Source organism: Corvus hawaiiensis, chromosome 26 (genome assembly GCF_020740725.1).
Source record: "Corvus hawaiiensis isolate bCorHaw1 chromosome 26, bCorHaw1.pri.cur, whole genome shotgun sequence".
Lineage (NCBI taxonomy): Eukaryota > Metazoa > Chordata > Aves > Passeriformes > Corvidae > Corvus > Corvus hawaiiensis.
The window spans coordinates 28854211-28879162 of NC_063238.1; the positions used below are offsets into that span (position 1 = coordinate 28854211).

Genomic DNA, 24952 nt, shown 5'->3' on the forward strand with positions numbered 1-24952 from the left:
TTCATCCATTGCTCTGAATCATCTTCTAAAACACCTCTTCTGTAGGTACACATATAAATGTTGCTAATGTGTATGCTAAATTCATAATTTTCCTTATACCAAGGTAGGCATAGGAGTGGTTTGGACCTAAAAACTTTGATACAGTAACTAACAACAAGTAAGAGGAAACACATAATCAATCCATACTTACTATGCAATTAACATCCGAAAGACATTTATGTTTTACTAACATACAATTTAGTATGAAAATATAAAATGTTTTAAATGCACACTGATAGAGATATTTTCATTTATAAACCTTTCCATACAGTACATACTCGTTAACACATTTCAGCAATATATACTCTTAAATAAAAATAATGCAGACACTTAAGTAACTGTCCTACTTTTTAGACATCTTACTGTTTTAACAGTTCTCAACAGGACTGAAAACCAAATAATTTAGAAAGAATTCAGCTCAATCAACATTCTTTAGCAATTTAAAGCTAAATTTCTAGTCAAAGCCACACATACAGGCTACCTCTACAGTGAATGGAGAATGCTAGGTAGGAATCATCAGAAAGTGTTTCTTCTCAGTTATCTTAGCTACCGTTTTAAAACCAGAATAATTGTTCTAAGGATATTCTGAGGATATGGTTCTTACATAGGATGCCCAGGTTGACTGTACTCCTATAAATGGATCTAGTTTTATGAAATAAATCTGGTCTAAGTGTTCTAATTACAATTTTATAATACAGATATCACTTGGAAGCTTGCATTGATGAAAATATTTGATTACTAGATATCTGAACTGGTAAATGCTGATTTAAATTTATACCCAGATTTCCTAATCTGTTAATCAAAATAAGAAGAGTAATCATTGTGCCCTCAATTTGAATTGCTTTCAAGTCTAGACTATGAAGTCCACTGATAGTTATTATACTAAATATATTTAAAAAAAGGTTAAAAAAATTGACTAAGGAGATATGGAGAATATGAGAGTACATTAAAAAGAGGTGTATTACCATGCTTTTCCATGCTGTAAGTCTGCAAGTCCATGGACAATGACTACACACACAAGCAAATGAAAGCAGCTGACCACGTACCCACACACCTTGGCAGAGGTGCACTCCATACTCGTCGTCCACCACCGAGACAAATAACCTCTGAAGCTCCTTCTAAACGATATCCAGATGAACAGGAGAAGGTCAGAATATCTCCAACTCCAAAATTAAATCCTATTCTGTTACCAAATTGTGGGATCCCAGGATCTTCACAAGGTTCAAGATTGTACTCTGAAAACAAGAGCAAATCAGCTTGAATGAGAGCAACATGTAATCTTACAGTCTAGTAATTTCTGTAATTTCCACCTATCAATTCAGGCATCAGATTTTAAAACAAAAGTATTGTGTGAATGTTAAATTGATAATTATACTATTTCAAAAAGTAAGACAAATTAATACATTCACAATGTTTTAAAGATGCATAACACAACATGATTTATCATTCTTTTAAGAGCCATAAATAACTCAGATAAATAAACCAAATTAAAATGTTGGCACAACAAAAACTAAATAGTTGATACTTGATCTTATCTGGAATTTCACTAACAGAAATTAGACTAGTTCTGTTTCCTTCCCTCACTTGATAAAGTGTCTTACAGTTATTGCCATCTTATTTATCATGTAGCACAAATGTGTCCTTTGCCTCTATAGAGGCACAGAGATTTGCTTCCTTTGAAATTATTGTGCTTAGGAAACAATTTATATAATATAATTTTTCAGTATATATATTCATAAAAAAAAATTTCAATTTTTTTTTTTTCCTTATATACAACGCAGTAAAACCCCAAAAAGCAACTTTTTCAGGAGCCAGGTATTACAGGTCTTTCCTTACCAGAGAAAGAAATATTAAATCCTTCATATGATATTGAAAAATCTGAAATAAAGCGCAACTGAGCCCTGAAATTTCCATAGAGACCAGCATTGATTGGTGAAGGAAGCTCTGAGCCAGTCAGACGTGCCAGCGGCTGTGTGAAACTGCCATTCTCTGTTATTAGTAAGTAGTCATGATGATCCTCCAAATGAAACGTGTAGAAGGTGAACTGCACACCTGTTAGAAAAAGTAGAATTAGATTTACAGATCACCCTATTAACATCCATGTAACTAAGCCAAGGTTAAAATTCATGCATCTCATTATGAATCATCATTTAGAAAATGAAGATAATCAAATTTTTCAAAAACTTAGTATCTTTCCTGATTTTAGAATTAAAATATCTTTGCAGCAGGTTTCATTTTGACATCATCTTTCACTTTTGCCTTTATCTGCAATATGGACATCTGATTTATAGAATTTAAAGATATATGTTTCCATTTTTGTGTAAAATCCAATGATGCACTATGTATGTTCAAAACTACAAACAGTTAATGGCAGAATAGAAAAAATAAAGCTTATTTCTTACAATCACCAGTATCCTTGAATAGCAGAAGTGAAAGGAAAGATTATAAAATATATGATATTAAATTCTAATGGCACATAGAGTAGCAGCACCAATTCCTCGCAAAAAAGGGGAGGTCTCCTAATAAGAGACATACATCAACAGTATACTTTTTTTGCCAATCATCATATATAAATCACACATCCAGAAAGGAAGATATCTCCTGGAACACAATAGCAATAAAAAGACTTAAAGATCAAGACAGATGATTAAATCACTTTTTACTAAGAGTTAGACCATGATCTTTAGGTAGAATGCACAGAAAGGCCAAGAAAAATAAATGGAAGAATCAATCAGCTAGCTGAAGTGATTACTGATACCTCTAGTGTAATCCATTTCAGTTTTATCATGGAAGTCATAAATCAATGATTCAGTCTCTTCAAGTCTATCTGATGATGTAATATTTAGGATGATCTGTTCATGTGATTGCAGATTAACATAGTAGATGAAGATTAATGACCTTTGGGTACTCTCCTGGCCAATGGATTTTTAATAGTAGACACAATTTAATCAAAAAGCAAAGAAATAGTTCCCTTTCCTACAGCCCCAAAACTGCAGCACTCGCCCTCCCCCCGCCACCACCAGCCCCAAATTTCCCAAACGGGGTAACAAAATCCAAGCTAGATATACTCTGCTTGACTCATCTGTTTAAGTATAGAAACATTGTGCCCCTTCAGGTGTTGTAAGTTATCTTTTCTAGACCTCACATGCAGCTTTAGAAGCTCTCAGTACAATTGCCAGCTACTGTTTTCAGATTGCTTTTTTTTAATATAATATTCCTGACATTGTCTGAATAGCATTAAACATTTATGTTAATGCAACTCAATCACACCTAAGAAATACAGCTTGTATGGGTATCTGGAATGCAAGGACACTTGGTTTACAATCCTGGTAAAGGACTTTTCCGTACAGGAAGCAGAGACAAGAAATGAGAGAAGTAATGAATAGTATACACACTCACATAATCTTTAATGAGCAGGATTAAGTGGAGGTACTAACAAGGACCAGAATTCTTATGTTTCTGTCTGATGGTAAATTAAATGTATCACCATAATCTAAAGCAGTTAAATTAGAACTTAGTAATTGATGATAATGGGGGACAAAATACTATCTTGGGTCTTATGAAAATTAGAAATTTACTGTGGAGTAGTTGAGGGAATTTGTGAGATTATGTAAAACTGAAGATGAGATTTTTTTAAAATGGTAGTTGGAGACCTCAAAACTTTTTGTGAGATGTTTTGGGCCAAAGGAAGATAAGGGAAGGGGTCATGCTGGGTAAAAGTGAAAAAAGTGTGGGAAAAGAGAGAGGGTTAAGACTCTCTCACTAACGCCTGCACCTAACCAGCACAGCCTGTCCTCTATTCCTGGCTGGTGAGCAAATGTATATTCTGTCCAGAGTGTGAGCACATGGGTGACCACTAGTGGATATTAGTATGGACTGTCTGGGGAGCAGGATGAGATCAGGGGAAGACTGGAAAAAAGGCCATTGGTCACAGAGCAGGCAGCACCTAGTAGGAATGGAATCTGGAGTCCAGCTCCTGGGTCAGAATATGGAAGGTTGGGGGAGCACGTGAGTGTCACTTCTAACAAACTCCTTTTCCCCTCAGCCTGGATGGAGAAATAGGATTTGGTTGCCTGTGCTGTTCATGTCTGTTTCAGTGCGGCTGGTGTTTCTATGTGTGCCAATAAGACACTTGCCTCTGTCGTTGTTAATCTGTGTGACCAGCCATATATATTGGCATCTTTGGAATACATGCTTAGTCTTGCCATCAGCTGGACATACAGATGGGAGCAATCAGATAAAAACCTTGGATCTTGGAGACCTCTATCTTTTACTTCCCTTTAAAGAGACTGGAGAACCATTCAGAACTTTTTCAAGTAGATGCCTCCTTATCTTCTTAAAACTCCATGCACATCACATTCTCCCTCTGGATCCAGAAAAACACATCCTTACTTAGTAGCACTGGTATAGAAAATACTGGATGGAATATTATTTTATGCTTTTAGTAAAAATAAATAATCCAAAAGATTTATTCTGGCTGTTAAGAATTCTTAATTTACTAATTACATGAGCAAAGCCATTCATCTGTTTTGATCATCCTTTTTATTCTCTGAGATTGTGTGAAAATAAATTGGCAAAAATCACACACAGAATTCTGGAATTGAGATTGGGTTGGATATCTTTTGAACTAATGTATATAAATTTATATTTGGAATTAATAAATTCTTAAATGTCTGGGATTTTTAACTTAGTTCATGTATGACACAGTGCTGATTTGACATGAAAGGAGCTCTTAAAAAGACCCATGTGATATATACAGAATAAGACTGAAATTCAGCTCATATTTGTTGCATTTATTGCAGTCCAAATTAATTTTGGCCTTTTTTGTGCATGCATATATACTGAAACAACAAAATCAGAAATGCCAAAGAAAATTTTATGGTAGTAACCCAAAATAATGAAATTCCTGTGAATCACAGCTGAGCTTCACTGAGTATTGTTCAAACATCAGACTCAAGGTTTAACTCAAGGGAATGTTTCAATCAATTTTCCAGATTGCCATGACATTTCTAAGCAAAACCCCAAGGTATATCCAGCAGTAGCTGTACTATTTAGTTTTCTTCAGAAAATATTCTAATCACATTAATATATGCTCTGTGACAGATTGTGTCTTCTCCAGGGAAGAATTTTAAAAGATATGTTCAGGTAGATTCCTTCTCATTCTGCCTCACATGTGCTTTCTTTATAAGGGGAATATCTAAAATCTGAAATGAAGATAGGAAGACATAACAGTGTAAAATGTCTCTTCTCAATGTTACAATCCAGACTGTTGGGGGATGGGTAAATTAACTGATCTAATAATAAATGTTTTAAAACATACCGCTGATGCTCCACAAATTTCATTTCACCATATATTTAAATTGCATTCTAATCACAGACCAAATGCAATAATTATTGTCAAGAGGTGTTTCCTTTTCTCTTCATAATAGTAATAATAAACATATTAACTATATTTAAAATAAATGTTCTCTAGTTAACAATTTTTTTTTAAAAATGAAAGAAAATTATATCAAGTTGTAACAGACACTCAAGAATCATAATGCTGGTCCACATGAACACAACTGAAAAATTAATTCTAAAACTTTAGATACACTTAAAAAGTAAAATTAAAACCACATGTATTTATATTGCAATATTATTATTTAAAACAGTATATACAAACACAGAAACTTTTTCCTAGCAACACAACATATCCAGACATAAAATATACATCATAACTAAATCTATATATTTAATTAGCTGTTATTATGTAATATCAGTATGAAGTTGCAACATAAAGATGTGTGTATATAAAGTACCTCACAGTATTCTGGAGCTACAAGTTATATACTTTTTCTTGGCAGTCTGACATGAAACTATAAAACTTTCTGGTAAAAAAACCCAAAATAGTCTAAAGTAGAAATGATCTCACTAGTTAGTAGCCAGTAGAAGATACTCCTTGAGTTTCTGAAGTTGAAATTATGCTAGACATGAAATAGAGGAGAAAATGAGATCTCCAGAAAGAAGTTATTTTTTTCCTCTCATTAAAATAACCCATTTATGTGTATGGGATTAATTTTTCTAAATGGTAAAACTTAGTATGTAAAACTTAGTCACTCAGTCTCCCCATAGACACTTCCTCTGGGGACTGTATTAACCCCCCGGACATTAGATGATAGAGATAAACAGGTGCCTTCAGAGGATAGTTCATTCTATCTGCTTTAGATACCTATTCAGGGTGCAATGACTCATATCCTGAAGATATATGCATTTGTCCATTAAATACAGAAGTGTCCTAACTGACTAGCTCACTGACATAGAATTTTACTGTTAGAAATTTAAATTAAGTAAGCCTGTGACTTACTGTCATAAAAGGAGAGCTATCTTCCTCATGCAATACAACAGGAAGAGCTTAAAGAATTAATAGCTTTTTGCCAACAAGTACAAAGTATGAGGATTTCACACACTATTTCCTACTCAGAGCAAATACCCACTCTATATTTTTTTCCAGCAGCTCTTTGAGCAGCATAAATCAAAATGTCCAATTGTGACATTGTATTCATACTTAATGTTTTTCCTGCATGACATTTCCATGCGATAATATAAAACTTACAGAATCATAGGTCATTTAGGTTGGAAAAGACCTCTAAGATCATTGAGTCTAACCACTAATCCAGCACTGCCAAGTCCACCATTAAACCATGTCCTTAAGTGCCACATCTACATGTTTTTCTACATAGCTTCAGGGATGTCACTTCCCTGGGCAGCCTGTTCCAATGCTTGATACCTCCTTCCATGAAGAAATTTTCTCCTAATGTCCAAAATTTAGACATGCTACAGCATCTCAATGTCTTTCTTGTACTGAGGGGCCCAGAAATGGACTCAAGACAACCATTGTTGAGTACAGAGATACAATCATTGCCCTGGTCCTGCTGGCCATACGATTTCTGATACAAGCCAGGATGGCACTGGCCTTCTTGGCCACCTGGGCTCACTGCTGGATCGTGTTCAGCTGCTGTCAACCAGCACCCTCAGGTCTTTTTCCACTGAGCAGCTTTCCAGCTACTCTGCCCCAGGATTGTAACATTTCATGACATTGAATCAAACAAGAATGTGAGTCTATAAATATGTGTGCATATATTCATCAGTGTATATGTGCTTATAAATAACCTTTGTAATATTATTTCTTCCCCTGCACGTTTTATTTCTGTAAATTTGTTTTCTCAGGAGTCTCATTATATATGGTGGGTTTTCTTAACAGCCTCACATAAAATGTTATAACATTGAGAATTTCAGCTTTTATTCATCCCAACTTTTAAGTACTTCTCTAGCTGAGGTTTTAAGGAAAAAGATAAACCACAAAAAAGCTACTTCATTTTCTGAAAAAGAAAACAACAAAAAAAACCCAACCAAAACTTCCCCAGTACTTTTCTTCATACTTACATTTTTAATTTAAGAAAAATGAAAGTGTTAATAAAATGTCTTTCAAGAATCCTGAAAAAAGTGGCTTAATCTGACCTCTTTTTTCTGTAGAATTCACATCATTTTCTGTCAAGTATTACTCCATGAAGCTAAACTCCATCTCTGCTACTTGCCTTTAATTATCAGATTATAAAGCTTGTGCAGTTATCCAATGACTTCTCAGACAGAGTGCAAGATAAATGACTACAGGTCTAACAGTTTCTTTATACTTTCTATTAGTCTTTCTTGAATATCAAGAAGAAAAGATGCACAGTCACTTATATTCCCACAACTCTAAAAGCCATGTATCATCCCTAGAGGTAATAAGGGCAAATGTCGTATGTGATGTAGCATCACTAAGTTCAGGAGGCTTTTTCACTGTGGATATTTAGAATCGAATTACATTGACACAATGGCATCACTTGGTAATAAGAGAGACTATGGAACAGATGGAGCAATAATTTTGAGATACACTTTGCCACTTTAACGCTTTAAGGAGTTTTAAATGGGACAACCAGTCAGAGTGATTTAACATCTAGATGAGGAACTATCACACTATTTGTACAAAATAGAATAAGGGGATCACAGATCAGCACAATTCTCTATATGTGAAGTCTTATTTTTATGTTATCAATAACTCTTTCTTAGAGGAATACATCATCAGCATACTTTGTCACATTTCATGCCCTCACAGAGAACATTGATGAAATTCAGAATTGAACTTGTCTTCCCTCTTCTCCCTTTCATTTCTTTTTCTGTATTCTTGCCAGTGTCACAATATAATTCTCTTTTTTGTGTTCTTACCAGTTTACGCTCTTTGTATTCAATTTCTCTCACGACATCTATTTCTGTCTCCTTCCCCTAACATTAAATCTTATGCCTCTCTAGCTCTTTCCACCCATAGCACAAGAGTACTATGCAGTTGCTCCTACATTTGATATAAAATACCAACAAAAAGCTAAAAGTATGATCCATCTCATCTAGTACCAAAACCTCTCATTGGAAAGCAACTATGACACACTATTTCTAGGAAACTTTGCTGCCTAAGCATTGTGCCCTAAGCATTATTTAACCTCTCAGAGAAGAGTTAAAATCAGTATTACAGCTTTTTCCTGAAATCTACCTTCAAGAAATAACTTCCTCTCCTTAAAAGCTTCCAGTCCTTCAGCTTCTGTGATCAGTCATTGTATAATTCTTTCTCACTGACTTTTCATTCTGTGGGAAGTATAAGGACCTAGTCCACTTCTGGAATTCTAGGAGTTTCTACAAGAAAATTAAACAAACCCAAAACACAGGAATTGAAATCCCAGTGCTTTGGTGCTAACTTAGGTCTAGTCCTAGAGCACAGACTACTGGACTTATATATATTAAAAAAAAAAAAAAAAAAAAAAAAATGGAAAAAGAGAAAAGGATTTATTTACCTTTTCCGTGGGTAACATCCACAGTCCATGTGCAATTCAGTGAATTTGGATATAGATCAGGATAACCTGGGGATAAAATTGTTCCACTAGGTCCTCTAACATCTCCACCACATAAAGCTAGAAATAAAGAAAATAATAATAATAATAATAATAATAATAATAATAAACATACAGATAAGAGAAAATGTGAGAAAACCTAAAAATTTCTGCCTTTAAAATTACTTAGAAGTAGTTACTCAAATGATTTAGCAATTTCAAATATAACTACAGGCCATTTTTATACAATGTAAAATGAAATGCAATCAATAATTAATATGTGTTTAATATGCATTAGAGAACCAAAATCAAGTTTAATTAGCTGTTTTTTCATGTTTTCCGGAGAGTCTGTGAAAGTCGTTAAGTTCAGCAGAGAGATGAAGGCAGATGATACAGAGCCAAACAATATCAATTAAGCAGAAGCCAAGGTTGAAGAGCTAAAATGGTATGTCTTGGCTATTGAAGAATTATTTACTTTAAATATTTGTGCAGGGAAGGTTGACATGAGTTTGTGTATATACTTATAACTATTGGTTATGGGTTTATATCTATGCTGCTAGTGATAATGACAGGTTCCGATATAAGAATAAGCATTTCTATAGTTTCCTTAGCAACTTTATAAAAGCAATCAGTATTTGAGCAATACAAAAAATAAGCTACATCTTGAATTAATGCAAAATACAAACATTTAGTCATTACAACACTGGCAAAAATTTATAGTTCAATGATTTTCTATTCCAGGGTTTTTGAAATACAACATTAATCAAGTAATTTTTAGTAAGGGTTATTGTACCTTAGAATTATCATATATCAATAATAGTTATTAAAATTCAGTACCAAGTTATTACATCAGAGTTCTGTGAATATAGATTATCTAAGAAGGGCATACATTATAAAACAAATGAGTAGTTCTATTTTCTTTTCCTCAAGATTAAAAGCATCTATTCCTTTTATTATCCTTGGCCTAATTATACACACTACAAAAATTATTTTGTAGAAATATTTTAGAATAAAGAAAAACAGTCCAGTCAATGTGAACTACTGGCACTAGATTCGTGTCAAATAATCTAGACCATTCTAGTAAATTTGATTGCAGTTCTCCACATGAGCAGTCCTTCCAAAGTAATGAATACAAATTCTTCTCTTTTGCACATGTTAAAGGTCTTGAAAGGCAGGTTTGGAGAGATGTAAATGGCAGCTACTTGTCTGTAATTCCAGTTGATACAAATATCAAACCCTCTTCTTGTTCTATAAGCTGTCACTCACCTATTTCTTGCTCATGTCTGTGCTTTCCACATTGCCGCCACAGCAATGAGGGTGAGGGAAGGAGCCTGTCTCAGGCTGGAGGAGCAATGACTCTTTCTAAGAGATGCTGCCCCACCTGCACTAGCTGGTTTAACCTGCTCCTACCCATCTTGTAACACCAGTAGCAAGTACTAACGCAGCACTCAACAGTATGACTTGTAAAGGGGGGAGTAGTTTGGCCTTTCAGTATGTGCTCCAACATCCACATACTTCAGGAGAAAGATGCTGAGTGATTTAATGCATCATGATGTTTCTTCTGCTATATCTTGATATTTATGCTACTTATGGCAATTTCTGCTATACATTGATGGAGTAAATGATGGAAGTTATACCCATTATCCTTTTGCTTTTAATGTTATATATTTGAGAATGAATATATTGACATGTCACAATTTTCTGCGTAGATGTACATTCATAACTGATTTGAGGATACAGCAGACAGGGAAATCAAGAGATTATCCAGAATGTACCTTCTATCTCACCCTGTACCTAACCAGACATTTGTTTCAATGAAATACAGGCATTTTCCAGACATTTCAGTAGCACTGTGGAATGTTTTCATAAAGATCAATTATTTTTCATAATGAGCTTATGGCCCTGCATACCATCACGGTGTTCAGGGCACTAAACGAAGTATACACTTAATAACACTTTTTTTATAAATCTGAAATGGAATTTCATCCTATATCCTAGGATGAAGACTGCCCTATCTTGCCTAGCTAAAATTTGTCTCATCATTCTAACTAACTATATTTCTGTTTTAAACATGCTTACTTCTCTGGATAGCCTCCTGATTGCTTTGTATGTGCTATTTCTCCTGCCAACTTTCTAGCCTTTGTTGGCCTAGTTGTAAGATGGAAATTTGCAAATCCCGTACTATAGGCTGAAATAAGGCATTTTAGGACCACAATTGCCCAATCTCTTCATTGTTGCCACAGGCAAATAACCTCCTTCCATATTAATTTTCCTCCTTACTTCTCTGATGAACAGACAGTGAAGACAAACACTGCCACCCTATCATCTGATCTTGCTATATTTAGATATTAGCAAGACATAATCAGGGCTGTGACAGCATGTTATTGGAGCTTCTGATGGTAACTACTTCATCCATTAAATAAAAAAAATACAGTCAGTTTTTATAATAATGGGATATAGACCAAACAAATAATATATTTTACAGGGGGTGTTTGGAAAACCTTTCAGGAATGCAAATAGTGACAAAACATCTATGGCATGCCATCAGGCCCTCAGTTTAACTCTATGAAGGCTAGCAGATGGCAGAAAAAGACATCAAGGGACCGGCCTTTTAGAAAATAAAGCCAAGTTGACAAATCTGAAATAGTAGATATGCAACTGGCCCTGATAAGATAGCTAACAGCCCAAGCATGTAATATCACTAATAGTATCTGACTGTTTTTCAGAGTGCAAAGGAAAACAGAACCACATAAAAATAAGAACAGCAAAGGATAAACACGCATATTTCTAAATTCTACCTGTCTTTCACTTTATCTAATTACACAGAGATGGAATCTAGGAAAGAGAAAAAGTAGAATGAATACTTAAGCAAATAACTGAAGCACTATTTTTGATTTCTAATGTAGAAAATGGAAAATTATGTTAACAGACTAATTAAAAATTTCTTTTTTTATGCAATCAGGGAAGCTGAATCAAGACATGCCTGCATTACTGTTTCCAAATAGTGAGAAACAAAATATAAAAAAAACCCCAAAACACCTCAAAACTAAACACAAAACAACAAGAACTAAAGAACAAAAAGTAAAGAGAACAAAACATAAAAGTGACTGTATGAAATACAGATAGGTACCTAGAAGTATAGTATAAAGCACCTTCACAGCACTGTGGAGATCAGAAATGATGTAACAATCTAAGAAGCAAGTTTTGGATAACTATGAGTGAAGACTCTAATTTAATAGTGGAGTTTGGTGACTACATCAGATGTTCAGCTGAAATAAATTCTTACAATATTAGGTTGATTACTGACACTTTTTTTGTTGCAACTGCATTCATTTTTCTCAGTAACATGATCAATCACAAAAGTGACAGCAAGCAAGCCTAGCTTAGAAAATGGCCCAATATATATTGAAAGCAATTTTTGGCCCAAACAATTTCAGAATCTTTAGTCAGGATACTCATGTCTCAGTGGGAGATACGCAGGCTGTGCTTCATCCCTAAAGTACATGAATAATTGCAATAAAAACACTTGACTTGTGTCATTCATAGTAAAGTTCCACTTCAGGCCATATTTCATGCTACTATAAAACTGTTACAGGAAATCAATCTTGCAATACTAGAAATAGCCTAATAATTTCTAGCTTAAATTTATTCATGATCTATTTTTACCCATTTGATCTTCTGCTAAACTGTCATTATGTTTTATTCCTTTTTGGGGCTCACTGGGGTAGGCTGGCAAACCACATAAGAATCTATGATTTTGGATCAGTAATGAGACAGGTTTTTTTAATCTACTTCAGTAAGATATGTTTTCCATCTCTAAAATCCCTGCATTAACAATTGCAAGTACTTAGCTACCTTGTCAAGCAGCTATGCTACAGAAACATATTGCTAGGACACTTCACATTAGATTTTGACATGTTTGCTTATATTTGTTTGTTTGTTTGTTTTTTCTTTCCATTTTATTATTACATCCCCTCTGTTCTAGTTTTAACATATTTATATTTTACTGCCAAAGTCAGTTTGTATATTCTCTTCCTGCAGGTGGCATCCTGTATAGCTAGCTTAATGCTTATTAACAGGAAACCCTCTTAAATTTTGCTTTTTATACATTACAATAAAACTCAACAACGACTGATTATGTTTGCTGTCACCTGAGCTCTACAAATACAAGCTACTATCTATTTAAAACTAATTGGTTTTTATGTAACACAAGTCAGTCTCAGAGTTATGAAGACTATGGTGATATGAAATGCCAAGAAATCTGGATGTGAGAGGAAGGGGATGCCCATATCCAAAAAATACAGAAAATATCAAGAAAACATATCAGTTATTTTAATAAATCAAGTGAAAATAATACATATATATACATATAGAAATGGATAAAGATATATATAAATGCATTTTTCGATGTATTTCAACATAGAGTGTTCACTAGTAATTCAGCAAAAAAACGCCACTGTTTTTGGGCCTGATTGAAGATGGTGATGTCTGTGAAATCAGCATTTTTCACATTTTCAAATGGTATCACCTATCATTTTCTTATGTAGAGATTTTTCAAGAGACTAGCCATAGATCACTAACCACAGCTCAAACACTAACATACAATGATGTATCTCAATTTTCTCTGGAAAGATAAAATACTCTTAAGATGAAGACAAGCTTTCAGAAAAAAACCACAACTTTTTTCCCTAAGTTCAATTTGTTGTTAATACTAATAATTTAAAACTATTTAGTTTTCAGAAGTAATGAGAAGAGAAAACCCACAATTATAATTGATTAGTAATAACAATTCATTTTAGATTTCAAGCATAATCAAAGAAGACTAATAACACATGCTAGTTTAGAAAGAAGTGCAAAGAAAAAAAAAGAAAAAAAATCTCTTTGTATGGAAATATGTTTGTGTAGATATATAAGTCTAAATACAAATATATATGTGAACAAACACACAGAAGCCTCGTTACATTCATTTGCTTGACTCTAACTTCCAACTAAAAATTTATTTCTGAGATGATTTTCATTTATTGTGCAATTGAATAATAAAAGTGGCATATAAAATAGTTTGAAATTATTGAAACAGTGAATTAGAGTTTGAATCTTACATACTGTGTTTTATAGACCAAGAAACATCAGCATTTGTCTTCCCAAATTTTAGAAAATGCAATGCATCTTAAAATGGGATGTAGTTCAGCAGGGGTAAATAAATAAGGATATGGACATCAAATTAACATATTCAGCTTCAAGAAAGAAACCTTGGACTTGAGTTATATTCCACAAGAGACTAGTTTAATAGAATCTAATGTAGCCTAGATTACTCACAATATAAACTTGCATTTTTACCTTCTTATTTAAATCTAAAACAGACCAGACGTGCTCTCCATTTCCAATTCTGGCCTCTACCACACTGAATATTTGAAGCAGGTTTTTTAACATCTGTGTTTTAATGGAAGTATTATTTTTATTTTAGAGATGTCAACAGAAAGGAGGTAACACCTCTGCATTATTCCCTGAATATGTTCCTCATATACTGCATAAGTCATATTTGCTAATTCATTTGGACATCTAGGGGTTTCCAATATAAGCATTAAAGGTTTTTTATTTTGCTTGAATTATTTTCATTCTATTTATTAATTTTCTTAAGTAAATGACGATCAGGTTGAACGACAATATTTATTTTTAATTCAAGTAATGAATAAGGATTATCTATTAGCATTCAATTTCATGTTATGATGAAGGGAATAAAGAGCACTTTACATTCTTAATTAGATATCTAACTTTTACATTAATTTTCCTGTAATTTTTGATGGGATTATTCCAGTAATTTGTATACTGGGTAGAATAGGGTTCCTCACATATATTCAAAGCTTAAAAGCAAAATTCTCTTATAGTATTTGTATAGAAGGGACATTATAAGACAAAATTTGGTCTTTTTAGTTAAGCACTGGGTGGTGATTACAGTTAAAAAATTCAGAGCTTTCCAGATACATAGGTAAAAAGTGAATCATATATAGTTAGTAGTTGGCATGGTATAAATGCAATACAAGCAATATTTTCTCAGCAAAGCTCATAACCATCTATTTTAGCTCTTTTTTTGGTGATGTTTACCTGTGCAACATCAAACACATAATGAAAAAATTACTTTCCTTCAAAGAATAGAATTCCAGTCAACACCATGTTCTTTGAGGAAGAACTTGCTTTAAGAAGTCTAAAATTTTTTCCTTTTGTACTCATTTCTCCAAACTACACAAACTCATGAGTTGTCATGACCTATCTGCACAATTATCATGGCCTGTCTCCACATCACTACATAATGTAATTATAAAAAAGAGACGAAAATATCAAAAAGAACAACCAAAAAAGAACTTGTCTCCTCAGAAACCATCAGAGTAACATATTGAATGTGCAGTAATAGTGACTGGTGTGTTTATTAGTGGTATGATTAATACAAACCCATATTCGTAGTTTATGCAAAGAACAGCCCATTTAGGAAATGCCCTATTTTCTCTGGGGTGCAAGGGCTCTGGATTGTTTTAAAAAACATTCCCCCAAAGAAGAAATTCAGCAATGAAATTAAAATTATATCAACCATAAACTGATAAAATTTAGTAGAATAAGTGTACTAAATCCTACCTTTAAAGCATATTTATTGAATGGACAATTGCCATTTAGCAATGTGCTCTGGAGAAAAAGAAACCTCATTTACTTAATGAATTGCATACTAGTTCAGCATCTTTAAGAAGAAATTTATCTTATGTAAGTTTATTTCACAACAGAGCACAGTATTCATAAGGAGTGTGTTTATACTGTTTTACATGGTCACCATCTAGTGCCTATGACCACGAGAAAACACATCTTAGTTTTGTGGCCTATACAGCAAAATATAGTCCCCCTGACTGCAAACCGTGGGAACTCTGCAATTCTTCATTGCAACAACCTGACTGAGATGCAGAATCTTTTAGAAAATGGGCTTGCAGAGCTACAGAGGGCCACTTTCAGGCATGTGATCATTCTTACCGCTTTCTACCACCACAGATTTTGAGTATTGTCATATACTGACACTTTCAACTTACTGAAATCTAAAAACCTAAAGCATTTCCTAACTAAACAATGTGAAGGCAAAGGAAATCCCTACAATTTTTTAAATAAAATAATACAGTGGAAATGAATAGTTTTCCATATGGCAAATCACACATGGTTCAGTGAGCTTCTTCATCAATCTTCATTCAGATTTTTCTTTCAAAATTAGTGTCCTGAGACACTAAGAACTGTATCAGAAAAATACAATATCATGTATATTCTGTACCTCATAAAAGCTCAGGAGACTTTCTTTCGTTAAATACTACCCTAGAATTAAATAGTTCTATTATTCCTAAAAACATTTTTAACGTCAAAAAAATGTATCATGCTCCAAGGACAGAAACTGTTTTAAGGAGCAAACATCTTAAATAACATAATTTAATGAACATTACAATCTACTTTCTTAATATTACATATATTTGATATGACCCCAACTGGGAAAATATTAAAATGAACAATTCAGATTACAAGAGAGGGCTGAAAATATTATGTAACTTTTCAGATTTAATGATATGGTGGAGACCTGTTAGTTGATCCCACTTTTGTCTAGTTTAATAATCATCAGATATAATGTGGCCCTAATAAATTCTCACGGTGATTGAAGGGTGTCAAGTTCTGTTAACAAGCTAGAAACACAATGATCACCATGAAACAGGAGAAAATGCAGTTTTTGAGTCAGGTACAAATAAACTTCATTTCATGTTTTGTATGTCAGCAATCTGTGTCCATAGATGGATAACCAAACAAAAATATTTGTAGGCTGCAATAAGTGCTTTACAATAAGATATACACAAATTTTGCAATCAGTTAGGTCACAGTTACATCAATTCAAATAGACATACCGTCAGTAATCTGCAGAATTAAATAACTATATATCATTCTCTGCTTTTATGATTATATGTCTCATCACAGAGATATATGACATTTATTTCTTCGAACTATTCTTTTTCTTTCCTAAAAATATAGGTTTTACAGCCTCTGGCATTTAACTCATTTTGGCTAAAAATAGTTTGGCAAAATTTGTATATTTTAAAGTACTCTCTACTAAATCTATTAATCCTTACCATCACAAGTTGGGAGTGGGTGACTCCACCAGTGATTTTTTTCACATAATAAAGGCTCCTCATGACTCAGCCTATAACCTGGATCACAACTAAATGAGACAGTGGAACCTATAGAGAAGTCATGTCCATAACGACGTCCATGCACTGGTATGCCAGGATCCAAGCAAGAGTAAGTATTAACAGTTACACCTAGATTTAAAAAAGAAAAAGAAAAGAAAAGAAAAAAGTTAAATAAACTGTAGATTTTTTTTTTTGATTAATTAAGTAATTTCTTGTGATGTGAGTGAAGGTGAAGGCTTCACTATTACACATTTACTGTGAATTATCTTTCCACTATTCTTCTCTGTGTTACCATTACAAGATATGGATCACAATTTGAATCCTGCCACTGCTGCAGAAAAAAATAAGAAAAAGATCACATAATTTAGTTTGATGCTGTCTCAGTAACATCAAATGATTTTGTACCTGATGCTGATATTGAAAAGTTTTGATGACCAAAAATTGATGATTTGATAATCAAAATTCTGATTTTCAGCCTTTATATTTTCCTGATCAAAATTTGCTAGCATAGCTAAAATTATTTTCATTTCTTTTGATATTGATATTTTAAATATTTACATAGATCAATTATTTACATAAATCACACTTATACCTAGTGTTATGTGATATGTGAGACATTGAGAAGATAAAGAATAGCAGAAAAGAGTAAAGAGAAGTTGACTTGATAAAGGGAATTTCAATGTGTGCTAGAAAATGAAACCTTTTAGATTATTTCCCACTGACATGTTCATATAAAAGCTCATATAAAGAAGTTCATTATAAAATAATAATGAAAAAACTCCAACCCTCTACAAATAATACTGAAGTTAGTAAATTATAAGAAGTATTCAGTGCAAGTTTTTTAATGGGTGTCGTTCCTTTTATTCCTACACAGAAGTCATAAAAAATCCTTCCTTACAAAGAAATTCAGTGTGGAAACATATAATTAACATGAAAATTAAGACCATATAAAAGCTTTCAATACAATATTTGAAGGGAGGAGAAATGATGAGTAGGAGACCATTGATCATTATTATTCATATACCCAAAAAGGAAAACAGAATTGGATTGTACCGGATAACAGAAGATGAGAAACCAGTAAGAATTAAGCAAAAATAAAATGAATACTAGACTTCTGTGCATAAACAGGAGCTATTAAACAGAAAAGCAACTGTTGAAAATTGTTTATTTTGTGTACAGATATTAAGAATATATATTTTCAATGTTCTCTGACAGCATAAATTTAGCTTTTATTCTCCACTAGTGTAAAGAGAACTGTAGGGTGTGAATCAATTTTACAAAATATGGGATTTTATAATGAAATTCAAGAATTTATTTATAAAGAAATTTCAGGTTTCCTTTCCAACTTTATTTAATTGAAACATTATTTATTTGTATGAAGTGCAGATTTCCTCTTTTTTCTGTTCACATTCCCAAAGCATAATTTTTACCATTTAACATTATTCAGTCCTTCTACAAATTTAGTGGTCGCTGCTGGCAGTCTTAATCTAGTTTTCCTGATGTGTTAAGATAGCTTTCCTTCAAACTTCAGCATGGATGAGAACTTAACAAAATCATCACTTGTTCATAATGCAGATGATGATACAAATGGAAGTTTGGGGATGAATGCTAGGACAGTTAACCATTTTGGAATAATAGATTTTTTTTCAATAAACAGCCTGAATTTAACATTCACTAGAGTTCAAATCAATCCAAATTTTATCTGACAACACCACTTCCATGCATATTGTTTTTAATATCCTTATCATTAGTGGTCAGCAATAGTGAGAATTGCAAAAAATAATGTTAAAAATTAAGAACATCTGAAAATTTTTTGGTGGTAATTCCAACAAGTAGAAGTATGAAACAGGAATGGACAAACAATGTGCTTATGACCTTTACTAAGCAAATCAGATAGTGATTACAGTAAAAATATTATTTGTCATATAAGTAGGAATTATTAAAACAGAAGTTATATTTAGAAAAACAAAATGTAAATTGAATTGTAATATTTCAACTTGTAGGAATTTTAATGATTCATAAAGTATGAAATCTTACAGATACTTTCTGCAGCATAGTTTATATGAATATAATACGGACAAAAGAATATTTATATGTCAGAAAAAAATCTGATAGGCAGGCTTTTAGAACCCTAAAAATTCATAATTAGCCAATTCAATTTCTTGATTTTCAAGTCATTATATAAACTGCATTTTCCCCTACCTTCAGTTAGAGCTGCAGATACATTAATCAGAACACTAATTCAATTATTTTCTTAAATTTGCATAATCCTTCTTATCTCATGCCGTTTTACACACACAAAAATGTATAAAATATCAGAATATTAAGACATAAAAGCAGACACCAGAAGAAAAGTATTGGCTTCTCATTTTCATCTTTTGATTCTTAAAGCACAGAGCAGTACATCAATGACATTAAATATAAATAAAATTAATGGTCATCCATTTTGCAGTTTAACATTACTAAATTTTTCTCAGATTGAGAAATAACAGGAATTTACCCAAGATGACATCTGTACTGAGGTAAGCATTGAGGGTGAAGGGAAATCAAATAATACAACACAGAATTACTTACTTTCATAGTGAATTTTGAATCCATTGTTAGAACGACTGTTATCAGTTGTAAACAGAAGATACATGAAATTGCTACTGCTAAACAGAAATTGTGGGACCTGTGTACCATTGTAAGATCCCAAAAGTGGAGATAATAAGTTTGGTCCATCATGAACTTCCAAAACATCATAATTGAGTTCAGTCTGAAATCTGGAATTGTGGGAACACACAGAGGCACAAATTTAAGAGACAGTTAAAACAAATTCTATAAACCCATATTTTTAAACTATGTGCCTTTCCTGACAATATTTTTTTCTCCACGAATCTATTTTGCAGTATCAGTGCAATAATATTAATTATCCTTTATATTTTATGCAACAATAAAATTTCAGGTTAGTTCCTTGGAAAGATGCAAAATAAATTTAAAATACTGGAGCTGGTTTGTATGGCAGGAAACAAAAGCCAGAAACAGTTTGTTAATAAAGATTAATATTAATTGCATATGCTATTTTATAACACAAAATTATTTTGCTATTTTGAATAATCAATTAAATTATATGGAGGGTTTATTGATCCATTTGGTACAAATATCATCGAGGTACTTTGTAACATCAAAGAATCACACTCTGGAGCTCCTACCTTACAATTGTCTATAAGCAGAGATAGAATTACTTGACCCTTGACTCCAGTGGCTTTCTGCCAGCTGAGACTCAGCCCAAAATAGGCACAGAAGTTATGGGAAAAAAACCCCACAACTAAAAATCCTTTTTAGAAAGCACTGAAAAACAAAATGCCTGTTTAAATATAGCATGTGTGCTCTCCCTAGCAAGGAAAAGCTGCATGTGATAGTGCTGCTAGATATCTCCTTGCTTGTGTTGTTTTAGATGGTATCAGCAATTCCAAACACCTGTCTGGTATTTTGACAGTGGTTTATCGCTTTCTTGCTATGACAGAATTTAGATCAATCATACTGCTTTATAACGGACTCTGATAGATTATTGAAAAACATTTTCAGAATTAAAAAGCAACAATTAACAGCAGGATCTTACAAAGACCCTTCAGGTAGTCTTAATTCTCCCTCTGATTTACTTAGATGCCTAATTCAGCTTTGTAAAATCCTTTCAAAGAACTGCATGAGTAAAGCCAATATACTGAGGAACTTGGTATTTCAGCATTTACGTCCCATGAATCTGATCCTAAAGATCTAAAGGAGTCTGGCAAAAGACAAGAAGACAAATTAAATCTAAAAAATGTGTTTTCTTTTACTGATGTTCTGATCCCACTAAACACAGTTACAGAAATGAAGTGGGATAATCCTAGAAGCAGGAAAACTGAAAATTTTGGGTTTTGTTAGTTCCCACATGAACTCACAATGACATGCTGCTGAAAAGCTACTAAGCAATAATTTGCTCTTTTTTTTTTTTTTTTTCCCAGCAATCCATACAACACAAGAGAAATCTTGGAAACAGATCATTTAGTCTTGCTTAGCTTTCTTAGCACCTGTATCAAAAGCATACTTTAGACAGAAGGTGTAAAAAGCCACAGACCTTATAAATGCAATGCAACTATCAGGCCAGTCAAGTTGAAATTAAGTTGAACCTCCAAAGACATAATAGAAATCCTCTCAAAAGTACTCGGTCTATATGCATCACCGCAAACAGCAGAAAAATATGAAGATGAAAAAAATTAACAATCACCCAAAAAAGAAAATGTAAGAACCACTTTCAAGTGAGATGAACTGAAACAAATTTGAAGGGGGGATTATGTTCAATGCTTTTGCTTGGTCATTTGGCTAAAAACTGGTCAATTTAAATTTAATTTATAAATCTGATGCTTATGTCACTTTTTCCTTCAATATCTCTCCTCTTGATGCTCAACATACCTGCTATATTTACATACTGTTTTTTCTCTGGTGTGAGAAAACAGTAGGGGCTTTTAGAAAACTGAGTAAGAAATACCCGGTGCTCATGTAAGACCCTTCCAATGTTCCTTCCTACTTAACTGATCACTATTGTTAAATTAACCTGGATGTCTTCACTGCTATGTGACATCTAATCTTACGGAGGACTCACAAGCAGACAGGAGTGAAACAAGTTTTAACACAGGTGATGCCACATACACTTTTTTTAAGAGGCCTTATTCGAATAGATAAAGGTCCCTGAATATTTATAAAACACATCTTTATTTCTAAGAGACACCCTTATCAGCTCAATGCAGTGTCAGGATTTCCTGCTGCACAGTATATGCTCAAGAGACAAGTGTGACTAGTACTCCAATCAGTGGTTTGCTATCAGCATCTCTCACATTTAAATACTTATAATTAGGCTTCATGATAAACACTTCATTACAATGAAGAATGGCATCGCCATTTCTCGCTTCTGTCTTTTCAATTGAGCCTAAAAAGATACTGATTTATAACAAAATACCAACAGATTATCTATCTTAGTTATGCCTGTAGAACAGAAATAAACTTTTTAAAATATACATGCACAATCATATAACAATATGTGAAAAAGTTATTTTTTCACACTGAAAGCACAAAAGTTCATAGTTATTTTATTTGCTTTATGTGTAGATCTTCTTTTCACATGTCTCTATCTCCTTGGCACAGGAACACTTTAGCATACAGTCATGGAATGCAGAACCTTTCTCCTATCCAATGTTGTAAGAGAGAAGATATAGGAAGATGGGAAGGTTAAAAGGGAACTACTCTGCAAGTGGGAAACTTAGAAAATCCAAAAATTATTTAAAAGTTCTAGACATGTACTATAAATGTTTTTCCCTGACCAAGAAATTAAAAACCTTTCAAATAACCACACGTATAGTGGAAGTTTTGGTATTTGCACCAATAAAGGCTAGAAAAAGTATGTGTGTTTTTCAGGACAAAGCTGAAATGTAAAGAACTGGGCAAAATATGAATTGGTTTTTTTAATTGTATAAGAAACTGATTTGGCTATAGTTTTAAAAGTGTATATTTCAAAAAAAATTATCCTGTTCTTTTAAGAAAGTGTAGCTGAAAATTTGCAAGCAGGAGCAGCAGAACAAGGGTAGCCAAGACTAGAATGAGTCTTTAAAAAGCTAGTGTATAAATGACTCAGAATGCAAATTTAAACTGTGAAAAATAACAATGTGTAAATAAAAAAATGACAGTATTTTACAAAATGTTTTCTTTTATTACACTATAAAGATTTCTTTCATCATTTGATTTATAGAATAACTTTTTCTTTGCATCCAGACGTAACTATATATATCTAAGTGCATCTGTGTGAACATACCTAGATGTATTTTTAAGTGTACTTCTTCACAAAGATACATAAAAGTAAACATTTATATGTGAGTAGGGCATCTCTGGATTGCTGCATCTGAGCAGTATGCATATCAGACCAATTTCTGACAAGTAATGAGAGTGTCAAAAATAAGCAGCAATGGAAAAAAAAAAGTGTTATAAAGAGGATAGAAGCTTTCTCTGTGATCCAAAGAGACCACATCTTGTTCTTATTGATCTTACTCACAAGAGTAATAGAGGTTGTGCAATTTTATGACAAGGCATTAATATATTGCGAACAAAAAATGTATGCAAGATACTGTCAGATTTAGTAAAACTCAGGCGCGAAGAAAAAATGCAGCTGGCATTGTATTTTGCAAATACAAAGGCAAATGCTTTTTACTTTGAAATGACTGTCCACACCAAATGTGTAGTTTAAATTAATTGCTGAATTAAAAATCAACTATTTGAAATGACAATTTTCTTTTCAAAAACTTAACAGAAGTTTCAGCAGGAGGGAGTTACTGAAATTTTTATTGTATCTTAATTGGCAAAAATTTGGCAAATCATTATTTTAAGTGAGATACTAGTGATTTTGGAAGACTAACTTTCATGTGATGGTAAGGATAGAAAATAACTTTGAAGTGCACATATTACATGTCCTTTGATTGTTTATATTGTTCCATGAACACTTTAATATAGTGTAAGCTATAGTACTAAAGAAAAGGTTTTAAAAATCTTATCACAGTGACAAATTTTGCTAAGAGAATATGAATTTCATCCCTTGCTAAAAACAACTTTTGAATTGCATTAAAATGAAGAAATACCTTCTTTTAAGTCAAGTGTGAGCAGGCCTAGTCAAAACATGCTGCATATAGATCAACTGAAAAGTACTTGTATGATATTTGTACACTATAATTTTCATAATCAATGGCACTTTTTTACTGGATTGTCAAGTAATTTTTTTAATATTTACAATTAAAAATCATCTAAAACATAAGAAGAATAGCATTCTTTATTGCATTTTTTGTCTTGTTTTCTGATAAAGTGCTCAAATTAAATGCAAACATCTTGCTACCATGAGAAATGTAAGGTGCTCAGCACATTTCAATCCTTTGAATCAGGAAGGGATGTTAGTAACAGACATCAGTCTGGGAAAAGTGGAATGCTGCAGTAATTTGGGGACATTGGAACTCCATCCTGAGAGCACATAGTCCTTTCACAACACTAGCTCAGCTGATATGATAATTAAATATTCAGAGTGGATAAAAATATGACTGCATTTAATTTCGTTTTCACAGTTGATTCAATTCTTCAGAGTTGAAGATTATGTGATATTGAGGGAAAAGAAAGAACTTAGCAATTTATCATAGCAATATAGTTACAAGCAAATGAAACATACTAATATTTAAAAATAGACAACATTTTTAACTGGGCAAAACAGGCTTCAATATAGGCAAGAGGGTAGAAATTTCAAATGCTTTTCAGCACATCAAATTAGAAATTACACTGAACATAGTATCTATGCTCTGAAGGAGTTTCAGAAAGTCCTACATGATAATACAATTATTTGACTTTAGAGATAGTGCAAATTAATATTATGATAAAGCTAATAACTCCTGCTTCTGAGTAAAAACTGGAAAACATTAAATAAGAAAAACATTAGCCAAGACCTTTCAAATGTAATTTTGATAGAGTGTCCAGGTTCAGCTTCTATCACCCACTCACAATTCAAGGAATCTTTATAATACCCTGGCCAGCCTGGAGAAAGGATTACTCCACTTGGAGATGAAAAATGCCCACCACATGGAGCTAAAAGTGAAACAAAGAGAAAGGTAAATAATCCAAATTTATTAAATGCAATTCATAATTATCACTTTCAATATAGGACAATTAGAATGAATAAAGATTGAAAATCCAGTTGCAGGAAGACGCAATGGCTTCAAAGCTGACAGGCTCTATGGTGTTCAGAATTAGATGGAGATAACTGAATTAAGACAA

The 24952-nt window shown here is 32.9% G+C and overlaps 1 protein-coding gene across 6 annotated transcripts in view; it reads right to left on the minus strand.

Moving 5' to 3' along the window:
* The window catches only part of CSMD3 (CUB and Sushi multiple domains 3), a 612506-nt gene that overhangs the window by 224306 nt on the left and 363248 nt on the right, over positions 1–24952 (minus strand). For all 6 annotated transcript variants that reach the window (XM_048286482.1, XM_048286481.1, XM_048286480.1 and 3 more), the window contains 6 exons: positions 24625–24763; positions 19709–19896; positions 17075–17263; positions 8901–9017; positions 1876–2091; positions 1086–1274 (listed from right to left, as the gene is read on the minus strand). In XM_048286482.1, coding sequence (XP_048142439.1) covers positions 1086–1274; positions 1876–2091; positions 8901–9017; positions 17075–17263; positions 19709–19896; positions 24625–24763 — 1038 coding nt within the window. The remainder of the gene's footprint in view (positions 1–1085; positions 1275–1875; positions 2092–8900; positions 9018–17074; positions 17264–19708; positions 19897–24624; positions 24764–24952) is intronic.